The sequence below is a fragment of the Macaca thibetana genome, chromosome 14, assembly GCF_024542745.1.
Source record: "Macaca thibetana thibetana isolate TM-01 chromosome 14, ASM2454274v1, whole genome shotgun sequence".
Taxonomy (NCBI): domain Eukaryota; kingdom Metazoa; phylum Chordata; class Mammalia; order Primates; family Cercopithecidae; genus Macaca; species Macaca thibetana.
In genome coordinates this window covers 48,313,326-48,329,883 of record NC_065591.1, presented here as the reverse complement: position 1 = coordinate 48,329,883, position 16,558 = coordinate 48,313,326, and the positions used below count along the sequence as shown (strand labels likewise).

Genomic DNA, 16,558 nt, shown 5'->3' with positions numbered 1-16,558 from the left:
AAAATTAAATATATGAATGTGGTGTATGGCTCGTCTCCAGCCAGCACTGCTGTTATCATAAGACAAAGACAGATTTGATAACTTCTTTACACTTGTGAGCTCTTTTAAACTGATTTTTTTCTAGAGGTTAGAAGACAGGGACCAGTTCTCCTACCTGCTTTTCATAGGGTTATGAATGGAATGAATGCTAGAAGTATATACTTGCTTCTGTAGAGATTAAAATAATCAGGTCACGGAAGTAGAATAAAACAGCTTGAGTTGACAGAAAAAGGTTCTGGAGAAGTAGCACATGTAAGCATTAGTGCATATCCTCTAGAGCCAAATTACCTTATATTGAATCCTGATTATACTACTTATTAGCTGTGTGAACTTATGCAAGTTATTAAATCTCCTTGTTGCTTCAGTTTTTTCTTCTATAAACTGGGGGTAATACTACTACTTACCTGATAGGGTTGTTGTGAGAATTACGTGAATTTAGTTTATAAAGCATTTAGAACAGTGCCTAGTACATGGTAAGTGCTTTAACCTTCTTGTCAAATAAATGAGTTAGTGAAGGAATAAATCTAGTTTTTGCACTGAACTGTTAAGCAACACAAAGGATCCAATATTAAAAATATAATACACCCTTTCTTTATAAATTACTCAGTCTCAAGTATTTCTTTATAGTAATACAAACACTAAGACAGATGCTCACATCAAATCATGAAATTAATGTATGAAATGTTAGAGAATTTTTTCTATATCTAAGCAAGCTTTCAATTTTCAGAAACCGTTAAGGATGACAAAAGTAAAAGCAGAAATTCTTGATAGCTAAGAAAAGAATTTATTAGACAAAAATTCCAGTGATAAAACTTAGCTTTGTTTGAGAGGAGGAAACCTGCATTTCCCTTTCTTAAAATAAGTCCTTTCTTTTACACAACAATGTGAATGTAACTATGTCACTGAAATGTATACTTCAAACCAGTTAAAATGGTAAATTTTGTTACACATATTTTATCACAATTTAAGAAATGTTTTTATAATGGGTCCTTTTTGTATTTACTTGGTACCATGGAAGATACCAGATCCAGAAAATACACTAATTTCCTTTTTCTGTAAAATTGATTTCTTCTAATCCATGGTTTGTTTGCTTTATAAAAATTGCCAAAAACCACAAAACACGTAAGATGTAAGATTCCTTACAATTGAGGTTTTTTTTGTGGGTTTTTTTGTAACTAAATGTTTAAACATTTAAACATACAAAATCAAATTAAACTACTAAATGAATAACTGCTGTCTGAGTAAATTATTCACTTTAAATATAGACCAGATAAGGTATTTTTATGGATACTCTAAGCCACACATCACAGTTTGATGTTCTTAAGTAACTACCTATAAAGAGTATTTAACTCTAATTTTTATTTTTTCTAAAATTTCTACTCCCCTATCACCCAAATAAAAGGCTTTGTCTGTTTAGTGTAGATCTACAGTTTAGGAAATTCAGTATCTCTATGCAGAAACAAAAATCCTTTATGGTTTATTTTTCTACTTTTGTGTGCTCAATCAGACTAAAATTCTGCACAGATAACCAAATCATACAAAATCAGAATATAAAGAGGAGAAGAGATAAAAATGAGGGTTTTGAAAGATTTCAAATGAATTAACATTATTCTATAGGAAAGTATATCAGCACTACTTAGAATAAAATTAACCAAATGCAGAGCTGAAGTCCTTGAAAACACATAGCAAGTTTTTGGGGTCAAGATACTAGTATAGGATATAAATAGTATATATATTAATATTATATGACCATAAAGCTATTCAGAAAGACAGGTGTAGAGTGTGGTTTCTCATCTTATCCTAAAGGACCACAAATAAAGTGGCACTAACTTCTACTGGTATTTAACACTATTAGAAGAACTTTCTTGACCGGGTGCGGTAGCTCACGCCTGTAATGCCAGCACTTTGAGAGGCCGAGGTGGGCAGATCACCTGAGGTCAGGAGTTCAAGACCAGCCTGGCCAACATGGTAAAATCTTGTCTCTATTAAAAATACAAAAAAATTAGCTGAGCATGGTGACACATGCCTATAGTCCTAGCTACTCAGGAGGCTGAGGCAGGAGAATAGCTTGAACCCAGGAGGCAGTGAACCGAGATCGCACCACTGCACTCCACCCTGGGCAACAAGAGTGAAAACTCCGTCTCAAAAAAAAAAAAACCATTTTCAGCACCTGTAACTAGTAGATATAGCAAGCTTTGTCAATTATGATAGGTGTAAAATGAAAAAAATAAAGAAATAAGACAAAAACTCAATAGTAATGAAAAGTAGTCCTGAATCAATGTATTACAGAACCTTAAACTGAAAGAGATCTTTGAAATCACTAGTCCAACTCTTTTAATTTCACAGATGAGAAACAACAACAAGAACCAATACCTAGAACTGCTAATAAATTCCAAGTCTGTTTTATATTTTATCTTAACTATAAACAAATATCATTCTGACAGCCTGACACTAATTTCACAGCTGAATTTAAACGAATAATTTTTGGAGATCTCAAAAAGCAAAGAACTGGCTCTCTAATTAAAAGCCTAAAATTTGTTTTAAAAATCCGCTGCAAAATGAGCATACGGGAAAAAATAGAGCCACTAATTTCAAAGCACATCTCCTCACCTCAATCTCCATGGTCACCACAGGGGAACAAGAGAAGTTCCTAGAACATGGCTTCAAAAACACCAGTACTTCTTACTGCTCTAATATTTGTTACAATCATAGTCTACTAATGAAAATAAAATTACAAAAAGAACTCATTCTCTCTTTAGTCCATTTGCAGTTTTGTACCACATAAATGTGTGTGTGTGTGTGTGTGTGTGTAAACAAAAACAATCATTTTCAATTAGTGGCAGAGTTTGTATAAATAGCTCTATGATTCAAATGGGAGAAAAAAGGTAGGTCTCAGCTACCTAACTTCTCAACTTGCAAAGCTTAAATGTAGTAGTTACTTAACATGGCCTAACAGAAAAATACAAGGCCTGTTTGGGGAGAGTAACCTTTGCCAAGAAAAAGTGACTCTACTGATAATATTTTTTTTCCTAAGGTATTCTGAAGAAAAGAAATGCTGGTTAAAAGGTAACATAAAGGAAGACAAAGTTTTAATAAAATATCACCAATCGTCCAGAAAATCTCATTAAATATTAAGTTCTTTAACATTAAAATAATGTACATATTCAAAAATGTTCTGGGAACCCCAAATCCTGCTATGCTTAAAGCAGACCACACTGAAGACAATGCTGGATTCAGAAAAAAATCTCTCATTGGTGATCTACTTCCCTTTTTTAGATAACAGATCTCTCATCCTCTTGGCCACAAGGATTGTTGTTCCACTCTTTCCTCCTGTGGGATTTTCCTATCTGGCTAGCGCTAAGGGGACTCCTTTTTCTTCTCTGCTACTGAGACCATTCAATTGCATGGAGGAAAGGCAGAGGAAGAAAAGTGAGGAAGGAGAAGGAAAGGAAAGGGAGTGGACAAGGAGAATCGAAGGAAGGAGGGATGATTTATAGTAATGAATTCCTGAATCTTGCTATTAATGAACTCTGCCCCATCCTTCCTCTATCTGCTATTTGGGTTGTGAACATGACCCTTTTTAAGTTCAAGATGGGTTTTAGCACTTGTAACAGAAGTCATGACTAATATAGTGATATAATGGGAAGAAAACATGCTTAACCAGAAGCAAAAGAGACTTGGTTCTATTATTGATATTACTGACTAGCCAAGTAAACTTTGTTAGGATACTTCTCTGAGTCTCAGTTTCCTCACCTACAATGAATATCAGACACATTTAAGATTGAGAGAACATTCTATAAATGTGTTTCTCTAAACTTCAGAAATATATTTGCTCTTCTAAACTTGCCTGTTATAATATCATCTCTTAAATGTGTAAGACAGTATTTTGAATGCTAGAAAGTTTACAGCAAAATTAAGTCTAAGACAAAAGTAGGTATTTTTTAAGTGTACTGAAATTTACAGGTAAGTCATACTTTTTACTGGTTATTATAGTATCAGAAGTCTACTGTCTGACCTCAACTTTTTCTTCCAAATATTAAGAAATCTAACAGGTGAAGACATAAGTTCAACTGTAGTTTGTGGTAACATGCCAATTAACTCTGACTTGAAATTTTAGCCACAAGAAGAAAATAATTAAAATTTTTAAAATTTTATCATTATAAGCACTAAACTGGTTTTCAACTCAATTTTTCAAACGAACATTTATAAAGAAAAATTCCTTACTTTGTAATGGATCGACAAAAAGCTGCCATCTCCTCATTCTGTACTTCAACTTCTTGAAGAAGAGAACTTCCAGTTGGCAAATTACTGGTCCCATTTGGGTCTTTCTGTAACTAAAAGAGTGTTTTTATCTTAACAGTGGAAGATCCACAAAATGCTACATAGCAGCACAGCACAAACACATTTTTAGGAAAATATGTACAAAGCTATGGAAGTAAATCATATCAATAACAAATTTTTAAATTATATATTTCTATCTTTGTAAAAGTAATGTCAACTAAGCCTGATTTTAGTTCATTGGTTTTACTTGATCAGTAGTAGAAACAGGATGTACTAGAGTAAGAATGGAAAGATAAAGACCTTTCCATTCCAAATATTCCTAAAATAGACACTTTAGAAATTTTACAACTAAATGAAATTAAAGGACTCTCTGTTTTAAGCAAATGAAGAGATCAAGCCCATTTACGACTCTTCTAATCAGTCAGAAATTCTATATATTCAACTAGGCCCCAAATTCCAAGAAAGAAGACGGTTTTTTATGTAAGAGAATGGGCATTTTCTAGGTTAATAAACTTATACAAACATCCTCACAATTCCTCAAAAGTTAAGTTTACGTCTGGTCAAAAACTGTTTACAGCTTTCAGGGAGATCAATTCACCACCCAAGCATAGCCCAACAGCAGAGTCCATTTAGAGTGTTTTGACACTACATAAAAACACTTGATTTGGGGCAAATTTCAAATATAAATTCTCTTTAAAATTAGAATTGGAACATTCTCAATTCAAAATTCAGTGAGAACAAAGTGCATACATTTCAAGAGCTATAACACTTTTCAGTGACTATGGCACACAAAAAGATTCTTCTTTTTTTTTTTGAGACAAGGACTCATTGTGTCGCCAAGGCTACAGTGCAGTTGCTCAACAATGGCTCACTGCAGCTTTGACCTCCTGAGGTCATGTGATCCACCTCAGCCTCCCAAATAGCTGGGACTACAGGCATAGGCCACCCCACCTGGCTAATTTTTGTATTTTTTGTAGAGTCGGGGTTTTACCATGTTGCCCAGGATGATCTCAATCTCCTGGGCTCAAGCAAGCAATCTGCCTGCCTCAGCACACAAGATGATTCTGTGTGAGAAAATTAAACTGAAAATTTAGGTCAACAATTCCTTTATGAGTTTCCTTCCTTTAAAACATGTCAGAGCCCTTTCTGCTAGAATGTGATATACACACTTGGAGAAAAAAAATAAATACTTCGAGTTCTACAAAAGCACAACTAAAAAGTAACAAGTCTCCTGGGGAAAAGAGAGTTAAGGTGGACTACTGAATATCAATGTAGCCAGGTGTGGTATTGCACACTTGCAGTCCCAGGTACCCAGGAGGCTAAATTAAGAGGGTCAGTTGCGTCCAGAAGTTTGAAGCCAGTGCAAGCAATACAGTGAAACTCCATCTCTCTAAAAATAAAAATAATTTTTTTATATCAGACAATATCAAACAATAACAGGTTCTTATAAAAACAAGTTAAATGTCTGCTCAGTTAAATGTCTGCTCCCATTTGCATCTAGCATTACATCCTTTGAAGCCTAAAACTCTGGGGCTCTTGTTTCCTCATTTGAGATATGAATTCTTCAGGACATATGCTTCTAGTCAACAATAATTGCAATGAAGTTAAAAGCACAGTACCACTGTGGGAGGCCGAGGCATGTGGATCACCTGAGGTCAGGAGTTCAAGACCAGCCTGGCCAACATGGTGAAACCTTGTCTCTACTAAAAATACAAAAATTGTGCCGGGTGCGGTGGCTCACGCCTGTAATCCCAGCACTTTGGGAGGCCGAGGCGGGCGGATCACAAGGTCAGGAGATCGAGACCACGGTGAAACCCCGTCTCTACTAAAAATACAAAAAATTAGCCGGGCGCGGTTGTGGGCGCCTGTAGTCCCAGCTACTCGGGAGGCTGAGGCAGGAGAATGGCGTGAACCCGGGAGGCGGAGCTTGCAGTGAGCCGAGATCGCGCCACTGCACTCCAGCCTGGGCGACAGAGCGAGACTCCGTCTCAAAAAAAAAAAAAAAAAAAAAAATTAGCCAGGCGTGGTGGCAGGCACTTGTAATTCAAACTACTCAGGAGGCTGAAGCGGGAGAACTGATTGAACCTGGGAGGCAGAGGTTGCAGTGAGCCGAGATCGCGCCACTGCACTCCAGCCTGGGTGACAAAGTGAGACTCTCTGTCTCAAAAAAAAAAATTCAAAGAGAAATGTTTTTGCAGCTTCTTGGTCTGCAAACATTGTTACAGCTGACAGATTAATACTGTGGAATGTGAAACTGTTCCTGAAGCCACTCATTTTCACTAATAAGAGGACACTTCTGCAGAATTCTCAGTGTTTTCCTTATATCTTCATAGTGCTAAAGCTTTCTTTTAGGTTGTGAGAAGTTTGTTTCTGATTATTTCAAAAATTTAATATGCTGGGAAAGATTACGTCTGAACTAATGCTATTTCCCCATTATACTGACATCAGTCTCATAGCTACCTATCACACATCAATCAGTTTGTATTACAGAAGCAACCACTATGAGAGACTATATTACTCTAAAGAATGGGATTTGATATTTCCTAGCAAATCCTCTGGTTTCACACTCCAAATCTGCCACAATCTAATCCAATCTTATTTCCCAGAACTTCCCTAAAGATTTCTATGTTCCAGTTAGCTTGAATCATATCCTGTTCCTATAAAACACAAATCAAGCTATCTTGCCTCTGGACCTTTCCCTTCACCTTCCTCTTAAACTTCCTTCACCACATTCGTCAAAAATCTATTAATTTTTAAAGGTCCAACTGAATGCAACTTCATCGGCAATGCCCTTCATGATTACTCAGTATGAAGGAATTCTTCCCCCCATACTTCTAAGTACTTAGTCTGAACCAAACATCGTATTATTAAATCCTGTTTTATATTTGTCCTAATGTGAAAGCTCCTTGAGAACACAAATAGCATTTTGTTGAATTTTGTATTTTTGTATCCAGTTTAGAAGCATTCAGTCATTAGTTCAATGTGAACTTTTGCTCCCCCCAAAACAAGTTAAAATTCACTTACATATAACCAATGAATCTATCATAGAAATCATAAAACATTTAAAAATATAAGACAATATGTAGTTCCTTCAATAACCTTCCGAAAAGAGTAGCAGTCATTTTCATTAGTATTTGATTCTATAAAATCAGCCTTTTCTAGGCTGGGCACAATGGTTCACACCTATAATCCCAGCACTTTGGGAAGCCAAGGCAGGAGGATCACTTGAGCACAGGTCCTTGACCAGCCTGGGCATCATAGTGAGACCCTGTCTCTATAAAAGTTTCTTCAAAAAATAGCTGGGTGTGGTGGCATGTGCCTTTAGTCCCAGCTACTAGGGAGGCTGAAGTGGGAAAATCACTTGAATCCTGGAGTTTGAGGCTGCAGTAAGCCATGACTGCATTCTGTACTCCAGCCTGGGTGGCAGAATGAGACCCTGTCTCAAAAAAAAAAAAAAAAGAAAAAAAAAACCAAACAAACAAAAAAATCTAAAACTAAAAAATTAAAAAATATATATTTTTAAATATTTAATTTATATTTTTAAATATATACATTTGGGCCAGGAGCGGTGGCTCATGCCTGTAAGCCCAGAATTTTGGGAGGCTGAGGCGGACAGATCACCTGAGGTTAGGAGTTCCAGACCAGCCTGACGCACATGGAGAAAGCCTGTCTCTACTAAAAATGCAAAATAAGCCAGGCCTGGTGGCACATGCCTGTAATCCCAGCTACTTGGGAGGCAGAGGCAGGAGAATCGCTTGAACCCAGGAGGCAGAGGCTACGGTGAGCTGAGATCGCGCCATTGCACTCCAGCCTGGGCAACAAAACCGAGACTCCATCTCAAAAAAAAATATATATATATATATACACACACACACACACACACACACACTATATATATATAAAATACGTATGTATATATAATATATACTTTATATATAATATAAATATATCTAGGGGCACTCATTCATTTATAAACTTATTTATCAAAAAAAGCTCTATTAGGTGGGAACTATTATTACTCCCATTTTATGAAAAAAATGAGGCACAGATAAGTTAATTAACTCACAAGGTCATACAGATAATACAGGCAGAGTGTGAATTTCAACCCAGGCAGTCTGGCTTCAATGTCACATGCTTAATCACCATGCTAATCTGTCTCTCAAAAGAATATCCTTAAAAATCCCTAGAAACACAATGTGAAAAACAACATTGTGACCTTTGCGGGAGCAGTGCTGGGAAAACCTAAAGCTTTGCTGCACCTAAGAATCATCTTTCCCTGAAGAACTGTTCTTCATGTTTTACTTATTTTAAAAACAGATTCTGAATCTCCTTAGGTGGCATTTTAAGATTTAAAAAAAATAATAATTGTTGTATTTTTTGCTGTGTCTCTCATGAATTAGGTCCTTCCTTTTATTCAAGTTATGAGTTTGAATTAACAAAAACTAAATATAATAATTATCTAGTCACATATCAAGGTAATAATAGAATCCGGAAAGTTAACTCAAATGTTTTGTCTGTAAAGGGTAAAAAATAGCTAGGCTGCCAATATTTCACCTCAAACATTAACATTAACAGTTTTGGATTTTTCCCTCTGCTCTCTCTGGAATAAAAAATACATATATTTTACACATATTCCCTTAACCCATACTCCCACCCCACCTCCAAACTCCACACAAACAAACCAAAGCATCAAATCATCTCTTTTCTCCATTGATCTTGCACAGACTTTTCTTCTGTGGCACTCAAGACTTTCTATTTTGTACTGCATTTACACACATTCACATCTTGTCTCCCCTTTCTAGCTCAAGTTCTTTAATGGTGAAGTCTACAAATGATTAATGTGTGCAGTCCTCACATTGCATAACCATACACACTTTTTAATAAATGAAAGAGATATATGATAATCAATAAGAAAACACTGCCAATGCATTAGCCAATACATGGAACAAAGAAAGAAGTTTGCACGGGAAGATACAAAGTTCTCTAGTAAATATGTTGTTTTAGAAAACCCATGTAGATGATAGGTCATCGTCTAGAAATGTTCTACTCCAGAAATATTCTATTCCAGAGCTAGAGACAAAGATTTAGGGATCATCCAATTTCTGTAATTTTTTACAGGGAACTGTCTCTCTCTCTCTGTTAACTGCTGTCAGCATCCATCAGGATCACTGAGAGAGCAAATTCTCAGTCAGCAGTCTTTGGGTCAAGCTCCATTAAGAGGAAACAGTCTCTCTGGGAAGCTAAGGGAGACATAAGGGCCCGTATCTGTGAGGCACAGAACTGGGACATCTCTTTATTTTCATATATATGGAAAGGCTTATGCAATTATGAGCTGACAAGTCTCCAGATCTGCAGCTGGCAAGCTGGAGACAAAGGAGAGCAATGGTGTAGTTGCAAAACCCAGGAAGGGCCAATGCTTCCATTTTAGTCCAAAGGCAGGAAAAAAATCGATGTTCCAGCTTGAAGGCAGTCAGGCAGGAGGACTTTCCCCTTTACTTTTGGGAGGGTCATTCTTCAACTAATCGGATGAGGCTCACTCACATTAAGCAGGGAATTTGCTTTATCCAGCTGACCAATTCAAACATTAATCTGACCCAAAAACACACTCACAGACATACCCAGAATAATGTCTGATCAGATATCTGGACACCCCCCACGGCCTAGTCAAGCTGAAACATAAAATTAACCATCACAGCATCTCCATCATAGACAGCCAAGGAGTCACATTACTATAAGGGTCTAGATCAGTAGCTTTCAATCTAAGTACATTGGAGCCTCAAGAATAAAGCACTGACCAAGGGAAAACAAGTAAAGCATTATTAAAGACAACCAAGAACAAAACCTTTGGAGGAATGCCTATGTTTAAAGGCTAGACAAAGAAAAAGGAGTCAAAAATCACAGGAAGGGCCGGGCGCAGTGGCTCAAGCCTGTAATCCCAGCACTTTGGGAGGCCGAGACGGGCGGATCACGAGGTCAGGAGATCGAGACCATCCTGGCTAACATGGTGAAACCCCGTCTCTACTAAAAAACTACAAAAAACTAGCCGGGCAAGGTGGCGGGCGCCTGTAGTCCCAGCTACTCGGGAGGCTGAGGCAGGAGAATGGCGTAAACCCGGGAGGCGGAGCTTGCAGTGAGCTGAGATCCAGCCACTGCACTCCAGCCTGAGCGACAGAGTGAGACTCCGTCTAAAAAAAAAAAAAAAAAAAAAAATCACAGGAAGAAAAATAGGAAGTAGATTTACCCAGGGCAACAGAAGTTTCAAGAAAAGGATGTAGTAAATTTTTTTTAAATAAGCAAAAAGGGCTAAATGGTGAATATGGTCAAGGGATTGGCAATTCTATAACATAATGAGAATAAGAGGAGGAGAGCAAGAGACTGGAAAGGCAGTGAGTACAAATTCCTTTTTAAAGAGTAATTACTTTAAGGACAGGTGTGGTAGCTCCTATCTGTAATCCTAGCACTTTGGGAGGCAGGTGGATAGCTCTAGTCCAGGAGATGGAGACCAGCCTAGGCAACATAGTGAAACCCATCTCTACACAATATACAAAACTTAGCTAGGTAGGATGGCATGCCCCTGTAGTCCCAGCTACTCAGGAGGCTGAGGCAGGAGGATGGCTTGAGCCCAGGAGACAGAGGTTGCAGTGAGACCAGGTTGTGTCACTGCACTCTAGCCTGGATGACAGAGCAAGACTCTGCCTTAACAAAACAAAACAACAAAAACAAACAAACAAACAGTAATAACTTTGGGGAAGATAGGAACAAACAGGAACAAGAAAAAGAGTTAAGTTTTGGAAAAGGGAAGGAACATCTCTTCTTTTCAAACCAAAAAGATGAGAGAAATGTGAAGTGAGCAGTTCACACATGGATGGCCCTGACCTCGATTTAAAAGAAAAAAAAGGTAGAGAATTGGCAGAGTAAGTCTGGAGGTTTAAGGAAAGTGGTGGAGGTTTAAAACAATTCACAAAAATTTATCAATAAATACTCTGTAAAGTAGTTACAAGAATATGGGGAAGATTTATACCTATACAAGTTCAAGGTTCATGTCATTATTACCCAGAAATTATATGGAATACACCACCAAGTTTTCAATAAATACACTTTAAACATTAAATACATGTTACTTTTCAGAAGAAAGTTGGTTACATCCTTATTTGGACTTTTTCTCCCCTCAAAGAAACTTATCTGTATTGTTCAAATACACTCAGCCAGACCATGAAAATCACATGTCGTTTAACCTTCCCTCTTCTTTAAAATTAATCATAGATGCTTTGCCAACGGGGAAATGTTTATAATGTTAATACAATTAACTTTTAGAAAGAGTTTACAACCACAGAACTTTGCAAAGCCAATTCTATGAAAATAATTCAATCCATTACTAAAATTCTTTGAAATCTGCTCAAGGTATTTAAATTCATAGCTATTAACTAAAAGCCTGATTTAAACTTAAATTGCCAGAAGACACAGTTTTAAGTATTATGTCTTTTACTGGTTTTGGTCACAAAAAAATTGGAACTAAAGTATTTAGAGTATTATTAATAAAACAAAGGACACTAGATGGAAACAGGAAGTAAGCTTGCTGAGTGAGAAGAAAAATACCCTCTGTGTTGAGTTTTCACTACAAAGCATAAAATTCTTACAGGAAATGAACACTTAAGCATGTGAAGTAATTATAAAGAATAGGCATTGCAAATTATTTTCCAATAAAAAATATGAGGAAAAAGTTTGTAGAGATGAATGGTGTGTGAAAAATTAAAAGCTCCGTGTCAATGAATTGTGCCATGGATTTCCAAAGTCAGCCTATTACCAGTGTTCAGTTTATCTCCCTATTTTGGTCTACATCAAACCAAACTTCATCTTCCTGTACACAAACAAAATGAAATCTTAGCACTAACAAGAAGGCTTAGAACTTTTTTATACAAAAATCCATTCTGGGCCGGGTGCAGTGGTTCACACCTGTCATCCCAGCACTTTGGGAGGCTGAGGTGGGTGGATCACCTGAGGTCACGAGTTCAAGACCAGCCTGACCAATAAAGGTGAAACCCCATCTCTACTAAAAATACGAAAATTTGCCGGGCGTGGTGGCAGGCACCTGTAATCCCAGCTACTTGGCAGGGAGGTTGAGAGAGGTGAACTGCTTGAACCCGAGACGTGGAGGTTGCACTGAGCCAAGATTGCGTCACTGCACTCCAGCCTGGGTGACAGAGCGAGACTCCGTCTTTAAAAAAAAAAAAAAAATCCTATCTGTAGCATTTATAACAGGTGCATGCCAAGCCTCTAAGTCATCAAATAATTGTGTTTACAACTGTTATATTTAGCCTAAACCTGCCTCCTAACACATTTTAAGTTCAGCCTAACAATTTCTCCATGCATAGTGAACTGTAACCTAGCTGGACATGTAAACAAACTGTAACCTACTCTTGTGCCAATCACCAAGTTTCAGCCAATCAAGGGTGGCCAACGGTTCAAAACATGTTCAAATAAGGCAAACGTCAGGCCATAACCAATTCAGCTGTTTCTGTACCTCATTTCCATTTTCTGTATATCACTTTCCTTTTCTGACCACAAATCTTCCACCACATGGCTGCACTGGAGTCTCCTTGAACCCATTCTAGTTCAGGGGCTGCCCGATTGTGACCTCTTCTTTGCTGAATTAAACTATGTTAAATATGTCTAAAGTTTTTCTCTTAACACAACCTGAGAGCAACCATCATGAAATGTCTCTTTCTAAGTTCCTTTGTAGATATTTAACCATGAAACCTGTCTCCCTGAATTTTCTTCCCCATTGGTTCTTGTTCTACTTTTTAGGACAATGGATTTTAAAATTAAGCTACTAAACTGAATTCTCAATTCACAGAAAAAAATATATAAACAAATAGGACTTGTTTGGCCAGGCACGGTGGCCACGCCTATAATCCCAGCACTTTGGGGGACTGAGGTGGGTGGATCGCTTGAGGTCAGGAGTTCGAGACCAGCCTAATCAACATCGTGTGACCCCCCAACTCTACTAAAAATGCAAAAATTAGCCGGGCGTGGTGGCATGCACCTGTAGTCCCAGTTACTTGGTAAGCTGAGCCAGGAGAATCACTTGAACCTGGGAGGTGGGGGTTGCAGTGCACCGAGATAGTGGCACTGCACTCCAGAGCCTGGGTGACAGAGCGAGATCCTATTTCAAACAAACAAACAAAACAAACAAACAAATAGGACTTGTTTAAGTTTTTCTATGTAATGTATTTTAACTTTCAGCCCTTACTACCAGTTATTTCTCTTTGTTTTTTAGAGACAGGGTCTCATTCTATAGCCTTGGCTGAGTACAAGGGCTTTATTATCATAGCTCACTGCAGCCTCAAACTCCTGGGCTTGAGCTCCTCCTACCGCAGCCTCTTGAGTAGCTGGGACTACAGAACAGCTGTAGTCCCAGCGTGCGTCACCACACACAGCTATTTTTTTTTTTTTCCCATAGACACGGGTCTCCCTACATTCCTCAAGTTGGTCTCAAATTCTTGGCCTCAAGCAATCCTCCCACCTGGCCTCCCAAAGCACTGGGTTTACAGACATGAGCCACCACACCTACCCTTCTACCAGTTGTTTCTATTAAAATCTAGCACAGATTGTCATCTAGTGTAACACAAAGTAGTATACTTAATATATTTAACATACTGAAAAAATTAGTATATCAATATTTCATCCTGTTTTATAAGAGCACCATTACTTTCAGGTATTCTACTTTCTGAATTGGTTTGAAAATGTATGTCCAAAATACAAAACCTTTAAAAAAAAAAAAAAAAAAGTCCACTTCCTCTTCCACATAGCAACTTCCCAAATTTCAACTATTATTTCTGAAAGGGATCTAGTCTAGCCAACTTTATTTCATAGATAAAGAAACTCAGATTCAGTGATTTAACTCCAATTAATACTCTCTTCTTCAGACAAAATACCTCCAACAGTTCCTTAAATGGCATAAGTTCTAGATCCTGAAAACTGTAGTCTTCTCTTTTCAAGACATACTCTAGGCTGGGCACAATGGCTTACACCATAGGGAGACCTCACCTTCACAAAAACTAAAAAAATTAGCCGGGTGTGGTGGCATGTACCTGTAGTCCCAGCTACTCAGGAGGCTGCATTAGAAGAATCACTTGAGCCTGGGAGGTATAGCTTACAGTGAGCCGTGATCACACTGCTGCATTCCACCCTGGGTGAAACAGTGTGAGACCCTGTCTTAAAAAAAAAAAAAAAAAAGACACACTTCAGTTTCCTCACTGGTGGCCCCTCTTAGGATATACTCAAACAAAATTATTAGATGGGGTTTAATTAGAGTATAATGGGATGATGAACACTTCCTCAGCCATGCTGCAATTAGACTCCCCTAAGACTGGCAAGTACCCTAAGCCACGTCAGTTCTGATAGCACGCTATCAGTAAAGCTGTTGACATGTTACACTGTAGTAATCTAGCTCCAATCTCTGATTGATCCCCTGATCAAGTCATATTATTGCTTACCCAGTTTCTGGCTCATATCTCTCATAATTCATTTGCTTACTACTTTAATCCTTCCCCTATACTTTTTAACTAAGATCTAGGAATGTGTTTCTGCTAAAACTAATCCTGGCTGGCAGCCTAGTTAATTAATTCCTAGAATTTGAGCAACTAGCAGCTCTCTGTAACAACCATGTGACCTGATTACCCAGATCTTGCTGGGCAAACTTCTTCCTATCTTTAGGAAACTACCCATCCTCATTATTCCTCCAAGATACTTTCTGAAAGCACCCCAAATAAGGAAAATATCAAGATGGTACTGTGACAAATATTTTAATACATAGGAAAAAATAAATGTAGGGAGACTTACATGGGTGTCACACCCCTGTCCCACCAAAGGAAAGGGTGGAGAACACATGTGTTGAACTAGAAGTGACCAATCTAAACTAAAAAGGTCAAGCAGGGGCAGGAAGTTGAGTTTTGCAATGAAAGCATTAGCAACCTATGCTTTGGGTTTTGAGCTGAAAAGAAACTCTATTTTTACACTTTGCTATTTGTCTTGTCGTTTTCCCAACCTTGTAGGCTCCTAAAGTATGAAGAAACTTTAAAGTCATCTAGTCAAGAGGTCCCAAATGCAGTTACTCCCAAGGGAGTAACACATTTGCTGCATTAGAATCACTTAGGGAAAGTTTTGCAAAAACTGGTTATCTTCCCCCTGAAATTTCATACTGTCCTTTGGCACCCCTTCCTCCAAATCAGGACTGAGTAGGCCTAAACTCTGTAGGATACGGTGACATATAACTAAATTTGGGAAGCCATTTGAACCATATTTGAATATCTCCTATGACAGGGAACTTACTCCTTCCAAAATAGCATGTTGTATCACCGGAGTTTGAAAAAGGGAGGGCTGGCCGGGCGCAGTGGCTCATGACTATAACCCCAGCACGTTGGAAGGCTGAGGCAGACAGATCACCTGAGGTCAGGAGTTTGAGACCAGTCTGACCAGCATGGAGAAACCCCATCTCTACTAAAAATAAAAAATTAGCCGGTCGTGGTGGTACATGCCTATAATCCCAGCTACCTGGGAGGCTGAGGCAGGAGTATCACTTGAACCCAGCGGCGGAGGTTGCAGTGAGCTGAGATCACGCCATTGCACTCCAGCCTGGGCAACAAGGAGAAACTCTGTCTCAAAAAAGTAAAAAAAAAAAAAAAAAAAGCTGGGGAGGGCTTTTAGAGTCAGATGGGTTTGAATGTCAGTCCAACTTGTTATCATGGAAATTTTCAAATATACACAAAGTAGAATAATAGACACCCAGGTATCCATCATTGGCTTCAGCAATTATCAACATATAGCCAATCTTGTTTCATCTATAAGCCCTCTAAACCCCAACACCTCACTTGATTTTATTACATTTTAAATTCTACAGTATATATCTCTAAATATGATTCATTTAATTAATTGCAATATCATTATTACACCAAAATATTAACAATAATTCCTTTTAACTTATTTACATCTCAATTTCCTCAACTGTAAAATAGGGATGGGTCATACTCTGGCCTCACAGGATTCTTGTGAGCTTTCTGTCTCAGTGATTAAAAAAAAATGTAGAAGAGTCCTTTGGCTTTGGCAACATATTGGTAAAAAATAATAATAAAGAGTTCAGTTTGAATACGTACAACATAGATAAAAATCATGTAAGTTCTTGCTTTCCGAATCCCAGTCTTGGAGCTGTGGACAGTAAATAACCCACCTACCCAGAAAC

General features: G+C 37.9%; 1 protein-coding gene across 2 annotated transcripts in view; it reads right to left on the bottom strand.

Moving 5' to 3' along the window:
• The window catches only part of PIK3C2A (phosphatidylinositol-4-phosphate 3-kinase catalytic subunit type 2 alpha), a 119,107-nt gene that overhangs the window by 61,980 nt on the left and 40,569 nt on the right, over positions 1-16,558 (bottom strand). For both annotated transcript variants that reach the window (XM_050758943.1, XM_050758942.1), the window contains exon 3: positions 4,264-4,373. In XM_050758943.1, coding sequence (XP_050614900.1) covers positions 4,264-4,373 — 110 coding nt within the window. The remainder of the gene's footprint in view (positions 1-4,263; positions 4,374-16,558) is intronic.